The sequence below is a fragment of the Bufo gargarizans genome, chromosome 5 (genome assembly GCF_014858855.1).
Source record: "Bufo gargarizans isolate SCDJY-AF-19 chromosome 5, ASM1485885v1, whole genome shotgun sequence".
In the NCBI taxonomy this organism is placed as follows: domain Eukaryota; kingdom Metazoa; phylum Chordata; class Amphibia; order Anura; family Bufonidae; genus Bufo; species Bufo gargarizans.
Window position 1 is genome coordinate 352,097,374 of NC_058084.1, and position 15,935 is coordinate 352,113,308.

Here is a 15,935-nt window from a genome sequence, read left to right on the forward strand (position 1 = left end):
CGTATCTGTGAGGATGATCCCCTGAAAGAAAGCTACCCCTCACAATACGCATGGACGCCATTAGTTTAATGCATATATTAAAAGAAAGTAACTGCATCCAATAGAAGCAGGATGGATCTGTATTTTGGCTCACTATTTCCCTTTTGGTGCTTTGGTTAGGGTTTATCCTAAAGTATGACTACAAATAACTGTAATTCACAATTTATCTGAAATTACTGAATTCTTTGATGTTCCTCCTGAAGTTGTGAGATAATATTGAGAATAAATACTGATGCAATCTGCTATGTGTTTCAGTTACTCCTTTATACTTGCACTGGGATACCTAACGCTATGCCAGATTAACCGAGTGTATATATTCAACTACGGGATCCTCACAACAGATTTTTCTGGGTAAGTATAAACTGTCTGCTCAAGCATATATAATACTAGCAGAAGGACCCTGCTTCGCATGGATATATTTTATCTATTTTGTTAAATGTTTGTGTGTCGTTAAAGATATCGACAGTATCTCCCATAACGGTGACCTCTACAGCACCCCGCCACCTTATTAACAGTTAACTCTACAGCCCCCCACTCCTTAACAGTGACCCCCCAAAGTTCCCCGCCTCCTTAAAATGGGATCTCCATAGCAGCCCATCCCCTTAAATTTGACCTTCACAGCAGCCTGCCCCTTTAACAGTGAGTTTCACAGCATTCCACTTCCTTGACAGTGACCTCCTCAGGGGCCCGCTCCCTTAACAGTGACCTATACAGCACCCACCCCTTAACACTGACCTCCATAAGGGACGTCTCCTTATCTGTGACCTCCACTGTTCGCTGCCCCTTAACAGACCTCCACAACACCTGTCCCTTTAACAAACTGGATTAAAACTTTGTGTATGTGGAGACTAAGGGCCATGCAAGCTTATTTTGGCTGATAAGGGACATGCGACCTTCCTGGACACCTGATGTACCTGTGTGCCAAATTTGGTGAAGATCGGTCCAGTTGTTTGGTCGCGCATAAAGAACAGACAGACAGACACTAATTTTTATATATTTAAGAGACTAGCAGAAGGACCCGGCTTTGCACAGGTATATTATATCTATTTTATTTAATGTTTCTGTGTGTCATTAAAATATATCGACAGTATATCCCATAACAGTGAACTCCACAGCCCCCTCACCCCTTAACACTGACACCCCCACAGTGCCCAGCCTTCTTAATACCAGGCTCCCTTAACAGAGACCTCACAGTACCCTGCTGCCTTAACAGAGACCTCCACAGCAGATGCTCCTTTAATAGTGGCCCCTGCCCCTTTAACAGTGACCTCCACAGTGCCCGCCCCTTTAACGGTGACCTCTACAGTGCCCGCCCCTTTAACGGTGACCTCTACAGTGCCCTTCCATTTAACGGGGACCTCCACAGTGCCTGCCCCTTTAACGGTAACCTCCACAGCGCCCTACCCCTTTAATGCTAGGGCTACATGACGACATGTGTTGCGCAACATTTTGTCTCAACAATTTTTATAATGATAGGCTATGGTGTCACACTGCGACATGCTGCGACAGCTACATGACAGTCGCAAAAAATCCATACAAGATGGATGCATGTAGCAGCGTAGTTGTGCCCTATGTGTCATGCGACTTATTGTCGTCCTAAAGCTGACCTACAGCAGTGAAGAAAAATGGCTGGATTGTTATGGAAACCTGGATTAAGGGTCCATTCACACGTCCGTTTTTTCTTTCCTGATCTGTTCTGTTTTTTGCGGAACAGATCTGGACCAGATCTGGCCCATTAATTTTCAATGGGTCCTGGAAAAGATCGGACAACGCAATGTGTGCTGTCCGTTTCCGTTGTTCCGTTCCGCATGTCCGATTAAATATAAAACTTGTCCTATTCTTTTCTGCAAAAATCGGATCCTGGTACAATACAAAGTCAATGGTTCCGCAAAAAACGGATGACATTCGTATGTCATTACGTATGTCATCCGTTTTATGCGGAATCCGTTCCTGGATTAAATCCTGCCCACAGAAATCACTTATTCACTTTTTTTTTTCAAATTTTTTTTCAAAGAAATCCAAACAACTTTATTTGCTTTGTGAAATTTATACATGTTTCCGTTTGTTACGGATCCGCAAAAAACGGATGACATACGGATGACATACGGAAACATTTTCAGGAACAACGGATCCGCAAAAAACGGACCGAAATTCAGGATATAGAAAAATACTGACGTGTGAATGTAGCCTAAAGCTGTGTGTGTGGAGACTAAGGGCCATGCAAGCTTCTATTGGCTGATAAGGGGCATGTGACCGTGTGTATGGCAGTTGGGATATGAAGAGAAAGACTTGCTGGCTTGCATTGGCTAATGCAGGTCATATTTTGGGAATATCTCAGGAACGGTACATCCTAGAGAACTGAGACCCGGTCTAAAACCTTTCCGGACACCCGATGTACATGTGTGCCAAATCTGTTGAAGATCGCTCCAGTCGTTATGGTCGCGCATAAAGAACAGACAGACAGATAGAGATATAGCCTCACTGGCAAAATAAATATCATACCAAGATAGAGTTACTGGAATCGAATGTAATGATTTACTGTATAAAGTGATTACAATATTAAAGGCAAAGGATATGTTTAGTGTAGAAAACTGTACAATTGAATAGAGGCTCTAGGCAGTGGCTTTGCTAGGGCTAGTGTCACCCGGTGCAGTAGATAAATTGTGTCACAATTTTTTTGCCATATATGGGGGTGCTACTGTCGTAGGGGGGCATCCATTAGCTCAGCAGACTCCCCCCCCCCCCTCAAAGTTTAGAGCCCCAGCACACCCTTTCCCTTTTTTTTTTTACAATGTGCAGATAGTATTGTACCCCTCCAGCCACCCCTCTCTCCCCCCTTCTCCACCCCCCCTTCTCCAACCACCCAGCACCCTTACGCACATAAAACAAGTAATATATATAATATAGCTTACAGTGAATTACTGTAAATACTTACAGTTCTGAAAACTCCAGCAGGCTCAGGATCAGTGCTCTGGGCAGCTGGGCTCATGGACCTATAAGACGCACCTAGGTTTTAGATGGGGACTATAAGAAAAAAAAAATTAATTACACCTCAGGTCAGACCACCAATGTTAATAAGACCTCAAATCAGACACCCAATCAGATCTCAGCTTAGACCCCAATGTAAATGACCCCCAATCAGAGCCCTATTCCTCTCATAACCCCCATTATCAGCCCCCATGCCTCTCATTAGCCCCATTATCAGCCCTTATGCCTCTCAGCACCCATTATGTCTCTCAGTGTCATGACCCGGGTTGTATTCGAACTGGGATCTTCCTGGTCTCTTAAACCATAGCCTTACCTGTTGTGCTACAGAAGAGATCTAGACTTTGGGAATGTCCTTACTGTGTTCAACACTACATCATACTCTCTAGCTCCACCTGCTGCCAGCTGTGGACAATTCTCAATCTGGACAGCCTTTAAATAGGAAGTGAGGTCATCACTCAGTGCCCGTTTATTTGGATTTCTTCCCTGGGTGTTTTGACTTCAGTGATCTTCCTTGTATTGAACTCCTGCCTGATATCCCGACTATTCTACAGCCTGCTGATTTTGTACCTTGCCGCCAGATCGTGAATGACCTTAGCCTGCCTGACTCTTCTCCGGATTTTGATTCTGAACTATTCGCCTGACGACGCTTTGCCTGGATCTCAAGCACACTATTTCCACTTCGGACACTACCTTTTACAGGTACCTTACACTCAGCCCCCATTATGCCATTGCCTCGTCGAGTCAGCCCAATTTATGCCTCAGCCCCCCCTTCATTATGCCTCTCAGCCCAATTTATGCCTCAGCCCCCCCATTATGCCTCTCAGCCCAATTTATGCCTCAACCCCCCCATTATGCCTCTCAGCCAAATTTATACCTCAGCCCCCCCATTATGCCTCTCAGCCCAATTTATGCCTCAGCCTCTTCCCCCATATTATGCCTCTCAGCCCCCAGCAACCTGGCCATAATGCCCCGATTGCCCCCCAAAAAATAAAACACTTACCTCTCTAGCTCCTGGACGCTGCCACTCCTCACGAGCACCTCCTGCGATCTTCTTCCTGCTGTCGGCTGGCGCGCGGACCAGGAAGCGGTGAGTACAGATCCTTCACCGCATCCCGGTCCTCCGGTACTAATCAGCTCTTTCAAAATGGAAGCGCTGATTAGTATTCACAGTGTTAAAGGGGAATCGCGCCTATGCACTCACCCGATCAGACTGGTGTCACCCGGTGCGGGCCACACCCCCTTCGCAACGCCACTGGCTCTAGGACCCTGTTGGGCTGCCTCTATCCTGGATACGAGATGAAGCTCGATTGGGCATAGAGGCATACAGGTCCCGTGTGGTATACTGCAGCACATTTGCCAACAGATATTGTAGCAGGGCTTGTTGATCGCTCCCACAAATCCCCTACCTATGCTGCTGCCGAATGTCAAATTTGGCTTCGGGAGCAGCTACTGCAGATGCGCCTCTACCTGGAAGTGTAGCAGCACTTGCACAATAGCTGCTCCCAAAGCTGAATTTGAGCAGCGGCACAGGCAGGAGACTTACAAGGCTGGGTGGGAATTCCTGTCCTGTCAATTATACAGCAAGTGGCCACTTCTTCACCTTTGGGCATAGCACCGACGGGTTGAGAAAGTCTGTCTGATACAAATCACTTTTTTATAATCGATTTGTTCATCTCTACTCAAAACAGGTCAGAATGGCCTAGATGATGAACAATTCATTGAAATGACCATCTTGCTTCTCTCAGTCCATTGATGTTCCCCCTCTCAAAGTCTCTCAACTGGGAAAAATTTGAGTGTGTCATAGAGGCATGTCTACAAGTCATTGATCACTCACCATTAGGTACACTACCTAAAAGTAGCCTCTGAGAGCCCTTTATAGGGCAGCGGAGAAGCACTTTTGCGCCCTCCAGTGTCTAATAATTTACATATCTGCTTGAAACATAACTGCATGCCAAGTTTTGCATCAGTCCGACATTTCTATCTGGATGCGTTATTTTATTTTATTTTTTGGCAATGAATGTAGTAAGGTGTGATTTTTTTAAAATCTTTTGTATTGTGGACCTCCATTTCCAAACAGTTGTATGACAACATTTTTCTTTATAGAAAAGGGGTTTTCTTGTGAATAACATTTATGGTTTTCTGGTTCAAAGGCTTTCGGGGTCATTTCTATTATTATTGCTTATTTTTGGCTAAAATAATTTTTCCAATTTGTCTTTATTGAAAACTAAAAGAAAATCCCTGGCGCTGCCAGGGTATAAAGTGTTGATCTGTTTGTGTTTTCATTGGATTTTTTCAAGGGTTCCCAGGAAGCAAATCCATGATCCTGAATACAGCTGGTAAGATCTTCAGTTGAATCTCTGTAGGAATGGAGTTCATGAGGAGACATGTAGCACAGAGAGGACGGACAGGACAGACTGTGGTAAAGTGCGGCTGTGGTAATGGAGACTGCATACAAGAGCTGCTCTTCATTATCCACATCCCCATGCTCCTCTCTGTACTTCATGTTTCCTCATGAACTCCATTCCTACAGAGATTCATTTTATCAGCTGTATTCAGGATCATAATCCCTGACAAGCAGAGAGGAGGACGAGGCAGCTCTTTAGCTCAGTGCTGTAAAGTAACTTGTCCTGCTGTGAGATCAGGACAGGTTTTGTGTGTACTAATAAGACGGCAGCCATTTTATTGCTCCTAATGATTGCTCCCCAGACAAGACGAGCAATTATAACTAATGAAAGGCATTTGGGAATATATTTATAATAAAGTAATTAAGTATTTTCATTTTCTTAATTCCCCGGAAAACCCTGTTAAATGAGTGTTTGTGAGCTGTTAGCAAAGTACAGATAAGGGCTACAGATCAAGCCACCAGGGCAGCTCCTGGGCAGATTTAAGTGAGAAGAAGAAAGAACAGTGTGCAGAATCTGTGAAAACCAGAAGGCTGTGGAAGACAAACTGCTAAACATGTTTAATAAAGACTAAGTAGAAAAAAAGTTTTTTTTTTTTTTTTTTTGGGGGAGGCAAAATAAGCACAATGCAATAATAAGGTGTCCATAGCCTTTAAAAAGCCATAAGTGAATGTTGGGGTCTGAGCATTGGGACTCCCATTGTCCCAGCAAGTACTCTGCGCCAGTTTTATACGAAATAATGGAATGTACACATGATATTCTCTGGGTGTTGGACGCTTGACAACCCGACCACCCAGTAGAAAGTCCCGTTTCTCTACAACTTAATTTTTTGCCATTGCTTCTTCTGATTTATAAAGCTCATTGGAGTATGTTGAAGTAGTGAAACTATCCTCAAGTTTGCTAGGCCCTAACTATGATATTATGTGATATATAGGAAATATATATACTAAAATATACCCAGATAACTTTTGCAGTCTTTTCTCCCCAGATTTACTAATCCTAAAGATCTTAGACAGACTGTCTACACCTGGACCAGATTTTTCAGGCTGGACCAGATTTATCAGGTGTCTAAGGCTGGATGAAAAATATGGTGCAGTGACTTTACTCTGACTCTCTACCAGCTACTGGTTGGCTTACTTTGAGAAAGATTCCCTCCCCTTTCCAACAAAGCCCCGTCCCTTGTCAAACATGTCTGAAAAAAGTGTAGAAACTCTAGGTATGCCAATTTGTGCCCCTTTTTAGACATTTTTCTGGGCACACGCATCAGTAATGCTGGGCCCTTGTGTTTTAAAATGTTTGAACAACAAAGATGGAAGTGGCGTATTAGAGTTTTTAGTCATTAGGTGCACTCCAAATTTTTCATGATGCCACAAAAACGTATAGTGTGCAGTATGTCTAAGTTTTATTTCTTCTAGGTTTGGATGTGCACAAGTACATGTGAATTTTTATTTATTTTTTAATTTAATTTATTTATTTTTTTGGGTGTTCGTATGGTGTACTGTTCATGCATTCCTTCCTTCCTACTCTGCGTTTAGGAAGCTCATTGTTACATTCAGAAGGCTGTAATGTTTTGCTGTCCGCAAGTTGCGGATGCTCAAAACACGGATGCCGGCCTTGTGTGTTCGTTGTGCCTATTATTGTCCACGATTAAAAGATCCAGCATGTAGCTTTTATATTGAAATGTTTTTTGAATTTTGAGTGTGACATACAGTTGCAAGAAAAAGTATGTGAATGTTTTGGAATGATGGATTTCTGCACAAATTAGTCATAAAATGTTATCTGATCTTCATCTAAGTCACAGCAATAGACAATCACAGTCTGCTTAAACTAATAATTAAATGTTACCCTGTTTTTATTGAACACACCATGTAAAAATTCACAATGCAGGTGGAAAAAGTATGTGAACCCCTAGACTAATGACATCTCCAAGAGGTAATTGGTGTGAGGTGTCAGCCAACTGGAGTCTAATCAATGAGATGAGATTGGAGGTGTTGGTTACAGCTGCCCTGTCCTATAAAAAAACACTGCCCTGCCCTATTAAAAAACACACCAGTTCTGGGTTTGCTTTTCACAAGAAGCGTTGCCTGATGTGAATGATGCCTCACTCAAAAGAGCTCTCAGAAGACCTATGATTAAGAATTGTTGACTTGCATAAAGCTGGAAAGGGTTATAAAAGTATCTCCAAAAGCCTTGCTGTTCATCATTCCACGGTAAGACAAATTGTCTATAAATGGAGAAAGTTCAGCACTGCTGCTACTCTCCCTAGGAGTGGCTGTCCTGTAAAGATGACTGCAAGAGCACAGCGCAGACCGCTCAATGAGGTGAAGAAGAATCCTAGAGTGTCAGCTAAAGACTTACAAAAGTCTCTGGCATGTGCTAACATCCCTGTTAGCGAATCTACGATACGTAAAACACTAAACAAGAATGGATTTCATGGGAGGATACCACAGGAAGCCACTGCTGTCCAAAAAAAAAACATTGCTGCACGTTTACAGTTTGCACAAGAGCACCTGGATGTTCCACAGCAGTACTGGCAAAGTATTCAGTGGACAGATGAAACCAAATTGAGTTGTTTGGAAGAAGCACACAACACTATGTGTGGAGAAAGAGGCACAGCACACCAACATCAAAACCTCATCCCAACTGTGAAGTATGGTGGTGGGGGCATCATGGTTTGGGGCTGCTTTGCTGCGTCAGGGCCTGGACGGATTGCTATCATCGAAGGAAAAATGAATTTCCAAGTTTATCAAGACATTTAGCAGGAGAACTTAAGGCCATCTGTCCACCAGCTGAAGCTCAACAGAAGATGGGTGTTGCAACAGGACCACGACCCAAAGCATAGAAGTAAATTAACAACAGAATGGCCTAAACAGAAGAAAATATGCCTTTTGGAGTGGCCCAGTCAGAGTCCTGACCTCAACCCGATTGAGATGCTGTGGCATGACCTCAAGAAAGCGATTCACACCAGACATCCCAAGAATATTGCTGGACTGAGGAATGGTCAAGAATTACTCCTGACCGTTGTGCACGTCTGATCTGCAACTACAGGAAACGTTTGGTTGAAGTTATTGCTGCCAAAGGAGGTTCAACCAGTTATTAAATCCAAGGGTTCACATACTTTTTCTACCTGCACTGTGAATGTTTACATGGTGTGTTCAATAAAAACATGGTAACATTTAATTATTTGTGTGCTATTAGTTTAAGCAGACTGTGATTGTCTATTGTTGTGACTTAGATGAAGATCAGATCACATTTTATGACCAATTTGTGCAGAAATCCATATCATTCCAAAGGGGTCACATACTTTTTCTTGCAACTGTAGCTGTAGAAGATTTCTATCTAATAGCATCATATTTCTTGATTACAGCCCCTTGATGATTGTGACACAGAAAATCACCACTTTGGCCTTCCAGCTACACGATGGTAAGCTGCATGTTTTATTTAAAGAGCGTAGTGCATCCAATATAAATCTCCTATAATTGTTTTCTAACCTTTACATGCTCGCTTTTCATGTTAGAGGCATTATGTACCTTGTTAAAATGAATCTGTGAGCACCTGTTTTGGGAATTACTTGTATCCCCCATGACATAACAATTCTACTTCAGTTTTTTTTTTTTTTGGTTTGTTTTTTAGAACTTTGCATTATACTGTTCCTTTGTAATTCCTCCTAAAAAATAGTAAAAATTATTTGACAACTGATTATCACCAGTCCCTTGTCAAAGGGACGTGTCCATACACAGTATGGGGCAGATTTATAATGCCTTCACTTCAAACTTCTGGCTTTAAAAAGTCACAAAATAGAACTTTAGCGACTTTTTACAATTGCTTGTGCAAAAAGTTTTGTCAATGTGGTTGAAAAGTGGGTGTGGTTAGCTATATCAATGAGTTTCACTCCAGATTTATCATTACGACAAGACGCTAAAAAAAGTCACAATCTCGCTCCAGTAGGTGGATGAAGTAGGGAAACTGGAGTAGCTTTTCTAGGCAAAAGTGTTAGGTTTAAGGATAATACAAATATATCAAACATGAGACATTTGATAAATGTGGCATAAAGTACGCCAACACAGACTCAAGCAAAACTGACTTCAGATATTTTTTATTTATTTTTTAACTCGTTTTATTGAAAAAAGAGTAACAAGGCACATACATGGCATAGACATATGCATATCGTAAAATCACATGCAGTAGGTTACAGCAAGAATAATGAAGACATACCGGAGTAGTATACAGTACAATAAATAAAGAGTATACAGTCATACAGATGTCATTATTCCCTTCGCGAGCACAGTGTGGACAATCAAAGCATACGGGAGAAAACTTAGAGGCGCTATACCCCTCTCAGGGGTTGTCTGACCTTACAGAATTGGGCGAAATGGTTAAAGAAGAGTCGCACCATAAACCCCAAATTTTCAGAAATTTGTCAGGGCACTTCCTATTCACATATAGTACTTTTTCGTACGGGACGATCTGATTCACTAGCCTTTTCCAAATACCCACAGTAGGAAGATCCTCCGCCATCCACTTAAGGGCAATCACTTTGCGGGCCATAAACAGGGATTCACTGAGTAGTATTTTATTGTAGTGCGACCACCCGTCATTGTTAAATATACCCAGCAGACATACCTTGGGACATAGCGGAATCGGGCCCATACCCAATGACGACAAAACTCTAAGGACATCCTGCCAGTATAATCTGATATGGGAGCATTCCCACATCATGTGCCAGAAGTCCGCGTTAGTCTGTAAGCATCTAAGGCAATTCGGCTGAGGCATCCTCCCCATCTTATGCAGCCTGGTAGGAGTCAGATAGCTACGGTGCAACATATATAACTGTATCAGTCTGTTGTTAACCGAGGGTGACACAGAGGTGACAGCTTCCAACGCATCCGTCCAATCCTCTGCAGTAAGATGAGGAATATTACCCCTCCACCTGGCTTCGGCTAGAATGGGTTGTGAGGACATTCGCAACCCCAGCAGGTAAGTATAAAGGGCTGAAATCAAACCCCTAGGTCCTTGTGATTTAACTACACCGATTAAGGGATACGAAGAGATGGCCCTGCTCGGATCCCTAAACTGTACCTGCAGGGCGTGCCTGATCTGCAAGTATCTAAAAAAATTGGGTACGCTCCAGGCCAAATTTCTCCTGAATTTGGGAAAAGGAACAAAGAACACCATTCTTATACAAGTCACGCAGCGCATGTATCCCTAAAGATGCCCAGACCTGAGTTCCCTCAATGGACTGTAGATGGGGAAGCAACGGATTATCCCACAGGGGTATATCATCTGCCCAGTCCTGATAACGCCTCAACTTGGAGTCTTTCCAAACTTGATGTGCCAGCTTGTGAATCTGCAATAGTTTCCCCGATAGCGACCCTGCCCCTTCTAACACTGGCCATAAACTGGACAACCCCAAGTACTGCTGCAGGTAATATTCCATATTCACAAGAGGCTGCCCATTAACCCAACCGGCTAAAAATTTCAATTGACCCGCTAAGAAGTACAAATGAAAATCCGGGAGAGCAGCACCTCCCAACATCCTGGACCGCTGTAACGTGTGTAAGGCTAATTTATGTCTGGCCTTGCCCCAGATAAACTGCACCATTAAGGAGTGAAGCCGATCAAAAAAATTCCTAGATATTGGAGTGCAGGCATGTTCCAATAAACATAACCCCTTGGGTAATAGGATCATCTTTATCAAGTTAATCCGTCCCATAATAGATATAGGCAGCATTTTCCAGACTGCAAACTTGCTAGAAAAAACTGATTCCAAAGGGGCAATATTTCTGGCATACGCCTCCCTCGGCTCCTTGGTAATGAAAATCCCCAAGTATTTAAAATGATCTACAATCTTCAGATTATGATAATCATTGGGCCAGTCTGCGCTCCATAAAGGCATGAGCGCCGACTTGGTCCAGTTGATATGCAAACCCGAATACCGCCCAAACGTCTCTATAATACTGATCGCTCGTGGCAAAGACACCTCCAACCTACTGATGAACAATATGAGATCGTCTGCGTACAGGCCCACTCTGTCCTCCCTCCCCCCCCAAGCTCTACACTCGCATATATTTGATCCCGTCGAATGCGAAGAGCCAGATGTTCAATGGCAATTGCAAACAGGAGAGGGGAGAGAGGGCAACCCTGCCTCGTACCCCTTTGTAAATCAAAATAAGCTGAGGTGGTACCATTCACCAAGACATTGGCTCTGGGACTTTTAGTGAAACAGCATAACTCACGCCGATATCATAATGTCAGCCCGGTGCCTCGTTCGGGCAGCTAAGCACCACCTGTATGTGCAGAATACGTCCCGGCCGACCCTTAAGGTCCCTTGGGTATAACAAAGGTGGGTTGCTGAAATGCTGCCTTGCTTCATGGCGGCGGCGGTGATCTTCGCCTCTTCCTTGCGACCCAGTCATCCGCCTCCTTGGGATCCGTAAAAAAGATTGATCTGTCGCCATCCACCACCCGCAACCTGGCGGGGTAAGCCATAGAATATGGTAAGTTCATGTCCCGAAGTCTCCTTTTCACAGCAACGAAGGTCGCCCTCCTCTTCTGCAGGTCAGCGGAAAAATCAGGGAACAAAGACACCTTGGCATTCTCGTGCATGACGGTCTGCTTTTTCCTGGCGTGGGTAAGGATCAAATCCCGGTCTTTCCAATTCAGCATGCGGGCCAGGAGCGGTCTAGGCGGGGCTCCCGGAGGCGGCGGACGCGCCGGTACCCTGTGGGCCCTCTCAACTGCATACGCCATAGAGAACGCCGCCTCAGGAAAGGTCGATTTAAACCAGGCCTCCAGAAATGCCACAGGATCCTGCCCCTCCGTCCTCTCAGGCAGACCCAGTATGCGCACGTTGTTCCGCCTGGCCCTGTTCTCCAGGTCGTCGCACTTTTGCTGCCATAAGGAAACTGAACCCTCCAGGGCTTGGATCTTGGCAGGCAGCGGGCGTGTGAGGTCCTCCAGCTCGGAGATTCTATCCTCCGTCCCCCGCACTCTGTCCCTCAGTTGCTGGACATCATGCCTGAGGAGGCCCACGTCCACACGTACCTCCTCTATCTTAGTCGTGAGGGAGGTCTGGCACACCAATATCGCGGCCATCAGCTGATCATGCGCCTCTTTTGGGGTAAGTTCCACCGCCTCTGGCTCGTCCGCAGCCGCCTGCAATGCCGCCTGACCTCGGGTGTGCTGAGATCGGGGCGTTCCACTCGCCGCGGCGCCATGTTGGGTCTCCTGGCGCGCGAATTCTTTCAGCCGGTCCGCCGCGGCTTGCGCTTTGCTGGAGCCCATCACGGACTGTAGGAAGGATCCAAGCTGTCGTCTGCCGCTTCAGGTGAAATACAAAGCTGCTCTAGCACTCAGGATGGCTCAGGATGGTATACGGGAGCCGGAGCTCAGATCATGTGCGACCGCTCATGTCGGCCGTTAGCCACGCCCCCCTGACTTCAGATATTTCCCTCATGATAAACTCCCTCTCCCTCCCCCCGAAGACTCTAAGGGCTCATGCACATGACTGTATGGTTTTTTTTTTTTCAGTGTTTTGCGGGCCTTTTTTTAACGGGTTAGTTTTTCAGTTTTTTGTTTCAGTAGTGGTTCCGTTCCGCTTTTCCGTATGGCATATACAGTATACAGTAAATACATAGAAAAAATTCCCAATAGATGGTTCCGCAAAAATGAAACGGATACGAAAGAAATGCAGAGTACATTCCGTATGTGTTCCTTTTTTTTGCGGACCAATTGACTTGAATAGAGCCACGGAACGTGATTTGCAGGCAATATTAGGACATGTTTTATCTTGGAAAGGAACGGAAATTCGGAAACGGCATGCACACAGAGACACTTCAGTTTTTTGGGTTTTTTTGCTGACCCATTGAAATGAATGGTTCAGTATAAGTAACACATACTGAATGCAAAAAACGTTCATGTGCATGAGCCCTAATTGTGGAAACTGTAATAATACTTTAAAAAGGACCTATGAGCACTTTTCATATGTCTGTTAAATGAAATGTTCTGGAGCATCTTTCATTATAAATCATTGTTGTGCAGTTGTGTTATTCCTACTGCAAATGTACAGTATGAATAAATTGGTGATTTGGTCAGACCATGTACAAGGTGAATGGTAACACTCAATTGTCAATTTATTCATACATTCCAGAAACTAAGCGTTTTTTTTTTTTTTTTTAAACATTCCCCAGCAATGTTATGTCATGTGGAATACAAGTATTTATTAAAAACCAGACATGTCAGGGGAGCTGCTGGGCCCTCTTTAAATCATGCAAAATATTTCAAAAACGTCCTGTAAATCTCAACTGTGGAATATGATAAAGTATCTGTGTACAAAGGTTTCTAAAAAGTTACAGTACATGCTTGTGTTATTAAATATATTATTAGTTGAAGGGGCTGTTTGAGACTTAAGTATTGATAACCTCAGGATAGGTCAGAGGTGGGCAAACTTTTTTACTCGTGGGCCACAATGGGTTCATATATTGGGGCCGGACCAAAAGTAGATGGATGGGGAGTTTGTGTGAATTAATATAAATTAAATTAAAATTTCGTAACATTAAAGGTTTAGTTTAATTTAAGGTAGAAAGGCATAAAAAGTTATTGTACAAAACTTTTAATCAATGTATTTCTTACATAACATAGTATGTATAGTGGGAACAGTGTTGTTGGCATCAAAGTCTGGAGTTAGCTTTGTTGTTGCAATTCGCTGAATAGATACTGTGCCAGTATATAGGGCCCCCACAGTGCCCCTCATAATGTGCCAGTATATAGGGCCCTCATAGTGCTTCCCCTCTTCTCCATAGTGGCCCCCATAGTGCTTCCCCTCTTCTCCATAGTACCAATCCATATTGTGCCAGTATATAGGGCCCCCATAGTGCTTCCCCTCTTCTCTATAGTGGCACCCATAGTGCTTCCCCTCTTCTCCATAGTACCAATCCATATTGTGCCTAGGGCCCACATAGTACTTCCCCTCTTCTACATAGTGCCTCCCCATATTTTGGCAGTATATAGGGCCCCCATAGTGCTTCCCCTCTTTTCCAAAGTGGCCCCCATAGTGCTTCCCCTCTTCTCCATAGTACAAATCCATATTGTGCCAGTATATAGGGCCCCGACTCCCCTTCTTGCCACAGTATACTATAAATACTAAAAACAATAAACACATTTACTTACCTTATGCTGCTATCAGTGATGCGATGCAGGCCTGTGTCCCGCTCTGTATGGCTCAGGCGTGATGTCACGCCTGCACCGGCCTCTGATAGGCTACAGGCACTAGGTCTGTAGCCTATCAGAGGAATGGGCAAGGTAGACTACTCTCACCTGCTCCTCCGCACTATTCATTTGTATCGCTGTCCTGAGGACGGTGATACAGATAAATATGAAGATGAGCGCTTCCACAATGAAAGCGCTCATCTCCACTCCTGCTGCCTCCGGACAGCTCTGTGGGCTGGATAAAAAGGTCCCATCACTGGGATAGGTCTTCAATATCTGATTTTTGGGGATCCAACTCCCAGCACCCCCACCAATTAGCTGTTGGAAGGGGCTCCAGCACTTCTTTTCATTGGTGGCATCTCAGCCCCCTTTAAACATCTTGTATCCGTGGGGGTGCAATGAGTCAGACCCTGACCAATCAGATATTGATGACCTCTGCTGTGGATAGGTCATCAATATGTACTGTCTTCAACAACCCGTTCAATCATACGAGCAAGAAACATTTTAAATGAGCCAAAATTATACAGACTTGGGAAACATGACAGATTTTTTTATTTTTTTTGTAACATACAAAGTTTTTTTCATAACCATATTGCATTAACCCTTTTGCACGCCTGGACATAACTGTACGTCCATGGTGCAAGAGGACTGTATGAAGCAGGCTCACAAGCTGAACCAGCTCCATGCACAGCAGCTGTGTTACGTAACAGACTCCTGCCTGGTGTCCTGCAGTGGCCTGGATCGTAGATAACTCTGATCCCAGCCATATAACCCCTCAGATGCCACAGTCAATAGCAACTGCGGTAGACAGAAGAGTTAGATGACTATTGCAGTATATTGTACCAATGATCGGACAACTGTATGTTCAAGTCCCCATGTGAAACTTAAAAATAAGTAAAATAAAATAAAAATTGAAAGTAAAAAAAAGGATCTTATTACTTATCCCATGCGATGAACGCTGTTAAAAATAAATAAAAAAAGATGGAATTGCTGTTTGTGTCACCTCGATTTTTGTCACCCCAAAATGGTACCAGTAAAAACTATAGCCCATCCTGCAAAAAAAGCCTTTACACAACTGACAAAAAAAAAAGTTTAGTATTGTGTCAATTCAAAGAAAAAATTATTTTTAATAAAAAATTGATTTTATAATACAAAAGTAGTAAAACATGAAATAAACCTATATGAATTTGGTATTTCCTTATTCGTATCGACACTAAGAATAGTTTATATATACCACATGTGAGCCCATAAAAAATAATAAAACACAGAATTGCAATTTTTGCCCACCTCACTTCCCAA

At 43.7% G+C, this 15,935-nt stretch overlaps 1 protein-coding gene across 1 annotated transcript in view; it reads left to right on the forward strand.

Annotated features, from left to right (window-relative positions):
- The window catches only part of MBOAT1 (membrane bound O-acyltransferase domain containing 1), a 62,650-nt gene that overhangs the window by 20,786 nt on the left and 25,929 nt on the right, over positions 1 to 15,935 (forward strand). Inside the window, exons 4-5 of the mRNA XM_044294194.1 lie at positions 295 to 390; positions 8,797 to 8,852. Of these exons, the coding sequence (XP_044150129.1) occupies positions 295 to 390; positions 8,797 to 8,852 (152 nt within the window). The remainder of the gene's footprint in view (positions 1 to 294; positions 391 to 8,796; positions 8,853 to 15,935) is intronic.